Source organism: Globicephala melas, chromosome 3, assembly GCF_963455315.2.
Source record: "Globicephala melas chromosome 3, mGloMel1.2, whole genome shotgun sequence".
NCBI classification, from domain to species: Eukaryota; Metazoa; Chordata; class Mammalia; order Artiodactyla; family Delphinidae; genus Globicephala; species Globicephala melas.
Window position 1 is genome coordinate 153,070,263 of NC_083316.1, and position 10,763 is coordinate 153,081,025.

Consider the following 10,763-nt stretch of genomic DNA (forward strand, 5'->3'; position numbering starts at 1 on the left):
ACAAACAATAAATGCTGGAGAGGATGTGGAGAAAAGGGATCCCTCTTGCACTGTTGGTGGGAATGTAAATTGGAACAAGCATTATGAAGAACAGTATGGAGGCTCTTCAAATAACTAAATATAGAACTACCATATGATCCAGCAATCCTACTCCTGGGCGTATATCTGGAGAAAACCATAATTCAAAAAGATACATGCACTCCAATGTTCATTGCAGCACTAGTTACAATAGCCAGGACATGGAAGCAACATAAATATCCATCAACCAAGGAGTGGATAAAGAAGATGTGGTACATATATACAATGGAATTATTAGCCATAAATCGAATGAAATTAATGCCATTTGCAGTAAACTTGGATGGACCCAGAGATTATCATACTAAATGAAGTAAGTCAGACAGAAAAAGACAAATATATGTGTAATCTAATAACAAATGATACAAGTGAACTTATTTACAAAATAGAAACAGACTCACAGATCTCGAAATCAAACTTATGGTTACCAAAGGGGGAGAATGATAAATTAGGAGATTGGGATTAACATATACAGACTACTATATATAAAATAGATAACTAATAAGGACCTACAGTGTAGCACAGGGAACTATATTCAATACTCTGTAATAATCTATATGGGAAAATAATCTGAAAAAGAAGGGATATGTGTATTTGTATAACTGATTCACTTTGCTGTACACCTGAAACCAACACATCATTGTAAAGCAACTATACTCCAATAAAAATTTCAAAAAATAGTGAGTACATTGCAGCTTAATTCCATATGGATTAGGGCCTCAGAGTCAGCATTAGAGTTTATAGGGTCTGGGGAATAGGATTCTGGTGAGGACCCTAATGTTAGGGCTGGAGTTAAGGTTGGAGTAATGCCTCAAGGTTAGGACATTTTAGATTTAAGAATTAGGGTTAGTGTTTGGGTTGGTACCTTAGGGTTAGGTGACTATCAGGATTAGGATCTTAAAAGGAATGATCCCTATCAGCTCTAAGAGCAGAGCTCTTAGACATGTTGTTAAGGAAGAAAAGAAATGCACAAAAGTGCATATTTTATAATCCCATTTTTGTAAAACGAATGGTACCAAATTTTTCTGTGTGCCATTTATGTTTATACATGTACATTCATAGGAGAATATCATTAACATTGGATAAAGGCAGGGAGTGGAGGGAAAAAGACTTTTAACTTTTAACTGCATTTTCAAAGAAGGGGTACCCACCTCTTTTGACCCCACTGATTTAATAGGGAAAGAATCATGGGTCCCCAAGCTTCCATCTTCTGCCTGGCTCCTGTCCACCTTTCCATATCCAGTCACTTGTCTGTGGACACCTTCATTTACAAGATGATGAATACAAATGATATCCACATCCTTAGGAGAGAGGCAGACCCTGCCTTTTATGGCCACAAGAGGCAAAATAGAATACAAAACACAAAATTCAAATATCTCTGATAATAAACCTAAGGCCTCTGAGAGAAGAGTCTCACATACAGAAGTCAGGGTATCATCTTTGCAGCAGACCATGCTGAAGTGGAAGCAGTGGATGTCCCTACCCCAGGTCAGCACTTGTCTCATCCAGGAGGCTGCCACTCCATAAGCCCATGGTCTCTTAAGTTATGCTAGACACTCCCCTTGCACTTAAGCCTGTGAAATTTGGCACGTGTCCCCTGAATCACCTATCATATCTTGAGGCTCTGAGCCAGCCTGCTGTGTATCTGTCTGACCACTTCTAGGGGAAGGAAAAGGAGTCTTGACCATAGCCAACCCTCTTAGTACCCTGGTGCTGCCATACCCTGATGCTCAGCATCGGCTGTAGGAAACAAATGCTAGGCTTCTACCCTAAGCAGCAAGGTCATATTTTGACTGTCCAGTGTCTATAATTCCACAATCAGTGACTCTCTCCCAGGACAGTCTGCTGTGGGAATTCCTCCTCCTCCATATCCATGAAGGGGCCTATAGGAAATGGTTAGGGTGGGATCACTTTTCTCTCCACCTAACACTAGGTTCTCTTTCCCTGTCCCAATCTAGAACAGTGTAGTCTTCCTCTGGCATGGGCCTCACAGAGCCCTCTGCTCCAGTGTTGGTGTCACATCTTGTCTCAGCCTTCTCGTCCTCATTTAGGACTTATCTCTGATTCAGGTCTCAGGCCCCTATCCTCTTAAACAGTTGAAGCTCTGCCCCAGCTCTCACTATTCTAGAATAGGAAACTAAATTGGATTTTATAAAGCTGGTGATGGAGAAGATGAGTGGCTGGAAGTGGGATGGGAAGACAGGTGAAATCTGAGGGGAAAAGAAGCAAGAGAGAAGGAGGAGTGTGTGTGCGGAAAGTGGATTGGCATTTGTCCTTGACCTGGTCTCACGTATCTGACTTGAGCACTTATGTAGAGAGGGAGGTCAGAGGTTGAAGTTGATGGTGCCACCGACAAGGGGTTTTATGATGCTCTGGACACACAAACGCTTCAGTGGCATGACACAGAGAGTGTTCCAGAAGGAGGAAGGGGTGCTTCCCCCAAGCTTGCATGGAAACTGGAACTGCTTGTGGCTCCTTGGGAAATGCAGGGTTGAGGAGCGTCGTGAGCCAGCACCTTAGCTGAAACATGAGCATTCTCATGACAGTCAAGTGAAGCAGGAGGATTCTCTAAGGGGGGACAGATGTAGTCAACAGAGGGGGGAACTAGTCATAATAAGAGATAAAATGTACCAAACACTTAAGTATATGTCACACATGACAGTTCACACTTTTTAGACGATTATCTTATTTATGTATAAAAATAAACCTACATGGAATGTGATATTGCACTACAAGAACAGAGTACAGCCTAGGTGCTCGTGTTTGAGGGTCAGCTCCTATGCAGATGAGTCATGATGTCACCATTCTCAAGTTATTTGATTGCTCAGGGTCTTAGCTCCATCATCTGTAAAAGACAAAAATAGTTGTGATTACATGAAGAAGAATAAAAGGGACCATAAATGCAAAGCACTTGACATCATAGAGGACTTATATAAACACAGTTTAACTCTCACTTATGATTATCTCCATTTTATCTGTAAGTGAACAGAGGATCAATACCTCACCCAAGACACATACTGGAGTGTACAAGTCCACATTTGAATGACTGACCCTGAAACAAGAACAGAAAATCTTATCCTTGAAAATGCATTTCCCAACAGACGCAAAACTTACAGTGCTTAATATCAAAGTGGTGAGGTGATTTATGTATCAGTCCAAAAACTTTGTACCTATCCATATTATCTTTCAAAAGTAAGTGCCAGAGACCTTCAAGATGGTGGAGGAGTAAGACAGGGAGATCACCTTCCTCCCCACAAATACATCAGAAATACATCTACACGTGGAACTCCTACAGAACACTTATTGAACGCTGGCAGAAGACCTCAGACTTCCCAAAAGGGAACAGATGCCCTCAGGCGACCTATACTCAGAGGCAGGGCCAAATCCAAAGCTGAACCCCAGGAGCTGTGCAAACAAAGAAGAGAAAGGGAAATTTCTCCCAGCAGCCTTGTGGATTAAATCTCCACAATCATCTTGATATACCCTGCATCTGTGGCATACCTGAATAGACAATGAATCATCCCAAAATTGAGGCAGTGGACTTTTGGAGCAATTGTAGACTTGGCGTTTGCTGTATGCGACTGACTAGTTTCTGGTTTTATGTTTATCTTTGTTTAGTATTTAGAGTTTATTATCACTGGTAGATTTATTGATTTGGTTGCTCTCTTCCTTTTTTTAATATGTTTATGTGTATATTTTTTCCTTTTTCTCTTTTTGTGAGTGTGTATCTGTATGCTTCTTTGTGTGATTTTGTCTGTATAGCTTTGTTGTAACATTTGTCCTAGGGTTCTGTCTGTCCGTTTTTTGGGTTTTTTCTAGTATAGTTTTTAGCACTTGTTATCATTGTTGAATTTATTTTCTGGTTTGGTTGCTCTCTTCTTTCTATTTTTTAATTACTTTTTTATTTTTAGTTTTAAACAATTTTTAAAACTTTATTTCTTTTTAATTAATTAATTAATTATTCTCTCCCTTTTCTTCTGAGCCGTGTGGTTGACAGGGTCTTGGTGCTCCAGCTGTGTGTCAGGTCTGTGCCTCTGAGGTGGGAGCGCCAAGTTCAGGATATTGGTCCACCAGAGACCTCCCAGCCCCACATAATATCAAACGGTGAAAGCAATTAGGAATTGAGGAAAGTATATCACCTCCTACCTTAACAATATCAGAACTATAAGAAAATACCACAAACAATTTCATGCCAACAAATTATATGACTTAGATGAAGTAGGCAAAGTCCCCAGAAAGCCACAAATTATTGAAACTAACTCAAGTAGAATTAGAAAACCTTACACCTATAACAAGAGACCTATAACAAGAGACTGAATTAGTAAATGAAAATTTTCCCATAAATAAAAACCCAGAGCCAAATGGCTTCACTGGTGAATCCTCCCAAATATTTTAAGAATAAATTGTACCAATCCTTCTACAAATTCTTCCATAAGTAGAGGAGGGAAGGAAGCTTTCCCAACTCATTCTGCATGGGCAGTATTAACCTGATACCAAAACCAGACAAAGGCATCACAAGAAAACAAAATTTCAGACCAGCATCGCTCATGAATACAGACACAAAAATACTCAAAAAATGTAAGCAAACTTTATTCCACAAAGAGTGTTTTACTTTGCAAATCAAAATCAACCAGGTTGTTGGAGGAACCCAAAATGGAATGCAGACTATGACAAATGAATCTAAGTATGGTACAAATTGATTACATAATCTTGCTGCAGGGTTGCTGAAAGGAGTTAAACCAAGTAATTTTTAAAAGCAGTGTTTTCGTGGATGCTGCAAGGCTAAATACAGAAAGAATTGTACACAAACACTTCAGTAAATTGCTCACAGGGTTGGAAATTGTGAAACTACGTGCATTTTTAATTGGACAAATAAGTAAATATACTGTAGATAATTAAACCAGGTTTCTCTGGAGAAACTGTTGAAGAAGTTACACATAAGCCAAGGGGAACATTTCTAAAATGAACCCTGGTTCTACACTATATTAGAGTCTGAGGTATCAGTATGAACTCATTTACACACACACACACACAGATGCATACACACCCACAGAAGCATAGAGAAATACAGAAATATATGTAAGTGTGTGTAAATGGGAACATATATTTCCAGTTCTGTCTGTTGAGAGGACCTAGAAAAAAAAATACTCCCCAGTAGCCATGAGCACACCAAAATGCCCAGATTTTGTTTTCTAAATTTCTTCTCCAATAAAAGGAACCAAAGCTCCTTGGAAAAGTGGTAGACTCCAGAACTGGGGCAGGTAAAATACAAGCTAACCCTGGAGCATCTTGTGGGCTAGACAGTAAAAAAATCCTTGGGAAAAGCGGGGAGGAAGATGCAGCCATGTTAAAAAGACTCAGTATCTGATCTGAAAGAACTTATAATGGTCAAATCTGGAACAATTTGAGCAACAAAATTAACAGTGATAATAATAGATACAGCCCAAATAAAAAAATAAATATTGATGAGTCCATACAGATATAAATGACTGAATAAATAAATAAATGCAGAGAACTCTTCCTTAGAGAAGAATTCTAATTAAATGTAGAAGAACAAGAGAGGCAGAAAATCACCATTAGAACACCACAATGATAATTGCTGCAGGCAAGATCCACTGGTGATGGCAAAATTAGTGGTGAAAGTTTAAGGATAAACAGGAGTTTTGTGTAGCATCGAAGTATGACTCACTTAACTATGTATTAAATAGGGAGAAATAGTAACTACTCAGTGGAGAACGCTGGCGGATTCCACCTTAATCAGGTGATCAAGATTAATATTTCCCATATGCTGAGAAGGATACATCACCTATGTGGGATTTTTTCTTAAAAATCCATAAGCTCAATGTACTCATGAGAAAACAGCAGACAAATCCAAATTGAAGAAAATTCTACAAAATACCTAACTGGTACTCTTCAAATGTATATAGGTCACAAAAGATATTAAGATAGAAAAATGGTCACACTTTGGAGTAGACTAAGGAGACATGACAACTAAATGAAATGTGGGATTCTGGACTGATACAGACACAGGGAGAAAATTTTACTGGAAAAATGGGGAAATCCAATTAAAGTCTGAAGTTTAGCTAATAACATTGTAACAGTGTTAATTACCTGGTTTCAATAACTGTTCTTTAAGATGTTAACTTTAGGAGAAGCTAGATGAAGACTAGTTGGAGATCTCTGTACTATCCTGCAAGTCTAAAATTATATCATATTTAAAATTTTTTAAAAGACTAAAGTTGTCACATCATTCCCTAACATACACTAGGCATGATCCAGCCCATAGTGAGGTCAGGTAGGCAGGTGACAAGCAGAGAGAGAAAAGGCAAGTGCCTTTCCAAAACACAGAAATCAGGACTCAGCATCTAGAGGTGTAAAGTGGTTCCAGATTTCCCAGCTGGGCCACAGAAAACCTGAAAAGTTAAAAGTCTGGACACTCATACAAGCCAATTCTTCCTCCACTGTGAATTCAAAAAGCAAAGATAGGAATATTTGACAAATTAGCAAAAAGTCACATATGTATTCAACATATATTATTATATGTAATGTAATGTAATATTATATATGAATGGATAAAGAAGATGTACATATATACAATGGAATATTACTCAGCCATAAAAAGGAATGAAATTGCATCATTTGTAGAGATGTAGATAGACCTAGAGACTGTCATGCAGAGTGAAGTAAGTCAGAAAGAGAAAAACAAATATCATATATTAAAGCATACATGTGGAATCTAGAAAAATGGTACAGATGAAGCTGCTTGCAAGGCAGAAACAGAGACACAGATGTAGAGAACAAAGGTATGGACACCAAGGGGGAGGGTGAGTGGGATGAATTGGGAGACTGGGATTGACACATACACTAATATGTATAAAATAGATAAAAATAGATAACTAATGAAAAAATAGACAACTAATGTATAGCACAGGGAACTCTACTTAATGCTCTTTGGTGACCTAAATGTGAAGGAAATCCAAAAAAGAGGGGATATATGTATACATATAGCTGATTCACTTCCCTGTACAGCAGAAACTAACACAACATTGTAAAGCAACTATACTCCAATAAATAAATAAATAAAAATAAAAAGCAATAAATATGTGAGAAAAATAATAAATGTTATATTATAATTCTAATAAAATAAAATATGCAAAATCAAAAATATATATATTCTATACATAACGTATTAAACATGTATATGTATATGTTATAAAATGTAATATGCACTGTTATACATATTATATATGAATATGTAATATATACATGCAATATTACAAATATTATATATTGATATTATACATTATAATCACATACTAATTATACACATATATACATATATGTTATACATATATACATAGTATATTATACATATGTAATATATAATGTATATATACTGTGTATTCTTATGTTACATTATATAATATATAGTATACACATAATATATATTACATTATATATGACTTTATATATAAATATATATGACATATAAATATGTGACTATATGTATGTGACATATATGACTTTGTTCATCAACTGTGTGTTCATGCAGTACCAAATGTTCAGAGAGAGAGAGAGAATATATAGATTCTAAGAAAGATGGACCAGGGCCCAATTAAGAAAATGGAGAAGGTGGGAAGAGGCAACTATAGCAGCAGTGGTATAGTTGGTATACTATATTATAGCAGTGGTATATTGCTCCTGCCTGGAGGAACACTGGTCCAAAGTGTCCCTCTTTTGTTGCAAGGATCCTGACCACTGGGGAACCACTGAGGGGCCAAGCAGCAAAGTACTGGGGAACAGACCCTGGTGGGCCAGGGAAAAGGAACAAAATTTTTTTAAGCCAGGTGGAGCAAGACAAACAGGGAAAACCAGGACAAACAGCCCATAGAAGTGGTTGCTCCAGCCAGCTACGGGAAGACCACTGGGCCTGGGGAGCTCTACATCTTCCAGAAGCTCCTCAGTTGTGAATTAGTTCTGGGGGCTGGCAGAGTGGAAACAAGAAGGCTGAGGGGCTCTGCAGTCTGAGATAGCTTCTGTCTTACCCTTCCAAGACCTTGTTGATCCACTGGATCGCAGCTCTCTTCTCCATGTCAAGGTCTTCAGCAATGACTCGATAACCTAGCTGGGGTGGTGGGGGCAAAATCAGTGGGCCATTTCGTCTCGAGGGCATCAGCAGAGGAATCTTGCGTTTCTGTTTCCGGTGTCTGGAGCTATCAGATGGCTGTGAGCAATATAAGTTTTGTTTCTGCTCTAAGGGGCCATCCACAACCTTTTCATGCTTGGTCTTCTTCTGTGGTTCCACTGAGGCTGAAGGGCTAGACTGACAGCCTTCCTCACTGGCTTTCTTTGAAAGCACACGAGGATGCAATGAGGCTGGGCCCAGGAGCCCCGCTGCACCTGGACCACTCTTCTGCAGCTGTGGGAAACCTCTAGTGGAGCTGTATGAACTGGAGATGGCATTTCGTTTGCTGCATGAGCTCAGAAAGTAGGTCTGGGATTTCCCAATCAGGATATCTTCAGAGCTCTTGGAACAGAAGTCTCTCTTCAGAGGCCCAGGCCCGGGCACAAAGGAAGAGAGGACCCCATTGGCCATCGGCCCTCTAAACACAGACTGCGCATTCCCACCGGGGTTTGAGCCACTTCTCTGTTCGTCCTGACTCTCGGGAGCTGAGTGTCCTTTCTTTTGCTTCATTAGCCCTTTCCTGCTCTCAGCCAGGGCTGTCAGGTCCTTCTCTTCCTTGGCTCTCAGTTGACTGCTTTCTTCGAGGGCCCTCACCAGGATCTCCTTTCCACAAAAGTTTGGGAGGTGAACAGACAGTGAAGACCACATACAGATGATTATCTGCTTCAGAGCCAAAAGGAGTGTCAGTTTGCCCTTAGCAGGTGCAATCTTCGGGATCACTGAGGTACAGAACATCTTGGAGCTGTAAGCAGACAGCAGTGGCTTCTACTCCAGGGCACCGAGGGAAAGACCCCCAGAAATAAACACCAGGCTTGCTGGATTAGATATTGCCACTGATGGGCTATGATAAACAGCCGACGGTGCCAACGACGACAGGGTGAAGCCACAGGATCCTCGTATGACAGCCTGCGAGCCAGGTCCAGGGTTGGGACCGCCGAGTGAAAGCGGAAAGGGAGGGGAAAACGGCGGGCAGATTGCGCAGGCCCGAGGAGCTCGGTTCTCTCCGGCTGGTCCCCGCTTCGCAGAGCAGGCGACTGCTGGCGTCGGCAAGGCCGGCTCAGGTAACCGCCCATGAGGCACAATACTGAACGGTCGGGTCCTTCAAATGGAGTCAGTGGCTCAGAGAGGTTTCCATTAGCTACTGACTGTCGGGCGTGCCGCCTGTGACGCGTTGTTGGAACGAGTGAGTGAATAAAGGGGGCGCGAGACCTGCGAGAGGCCTCGCCTGCTTCCGGACCGCTGCTGCGGGCCTCGGGTGTTGGCAAGTGGAGGACCGGCTGCCTGGGGTGCAGCCGCCCTTCCCGCGGCCAGTCCCCAGCTTCTTCGCGGGAAAGTGACTGGCGGTGTTCCCCCAACCCGAACAGCTCCGGGCTTAGCAGCGCTCACTCTATGCTGGAGCTCTGGGGTCAGCACCGGATGCCCCAGGTGAAAGCCGTTCAGAACCTGTGCTGCCGAGATCCTGCGGGATGGCATAGCCACCCAGGCGTCTAGGGGGAAGGAGGACCACAGGAGGGAACCCACGGGATGCGGGAAGCCAGAGTGGATGTGCTGTTCCCCATCTTCCTCTCCTTCCCAGAGAACCTTACTTTCCAGGTGCCCCTTCTTGGCTCCCCGTCCCCTTCCCTGGGAAGTAAGGTTTCCAAGACAGTTTATAATGACCAGAAGTCAAAACTTACAGGTAGAGAACTGGTATCTTTTTAGGCAGCTCTATGTCCAGGAGCTATGTTATCTGGGACCTAAAACTTGAATTCCTGTTTTGAAGGTCGTGCTTTACCTTCATCCTAATCTCTGTTTTCTGCCTCTTAGCAGATCCTGTAGGCCTTTGTGTCATTCCCTTTCAGTAAGTTTGTGTCTATGGGATGGGAGAAGTGACCTGGCAATTTAAATTTGAACTCAGAATTTGGCTCCCTATAAGTATTCTGACTGAAGTTAATATTTTTAGTTGAATGGTGAATACATTAGAATATTCAGACTATATAAAAATCTTTGAGGTTTTAGTAATTACCCCCACTTCTTCGGTTTTGTTTTTTTTGTTTGTTTGTTTTGAAATCTTTTTGCCTTATTTTGAATTGTTATCACTTAGTGAATGACCCGTGACCTTTTACCAGGCCAGGTCATTTTTCAAAGGAGTTATTCCAGTCATTGCTGCTCTCAGCAGGCAGAGGAGGGAAGTATGATTTTGTGTAACCAACATCTAAAGGGCTATACTTAAATATTCTAGTGGGTTCTAAAATTCAGGAGTTTGACTTTCATTTTTATGCAAAAAATTTTAACAAGACTGACTTAATCTCCCAGTGTTTTATCTGCCTGCTGTGCTTCAAAGCCCTTTTTAAAATGAAATAAAAGAAAAATTTATGATGGGTGGATATTCTACCACAATATGAATGGAGTTGTTCCAGGTATTTGAAGGTTCTCAGTTAAAGAATAAATCCTAATTATAGACACATTAAAATTTGTTATCCAATGAGTATCATCTTAAGGAACTTTTTCAACCATTAATTTT

The 10,763-nt window shown here is 40.7% G+C and overlaps 1 protein-coding gene across 1 annotated transcript; it reads right to left on the minus strand.

The window, feature by feature from the left end:
* Positions 1 to 8,116: 8,116 nt before the first annotated feature.
* Positions 8,117 to 9,333, minus strand: LOC115846253 (nuclear envelope pore membrane protein POM 121-like). Its single transcript, XM_030844812.1, is given in 2 exon segments — positions 8,117 to 9,027; positions 9,030 to 9,333. Coding segments are annotated over 2 exon segments (1,215 nt in total).
* Between the last annotated feature and the right edge of the window lie 1,430 nt (positions 9,334 to 10,763).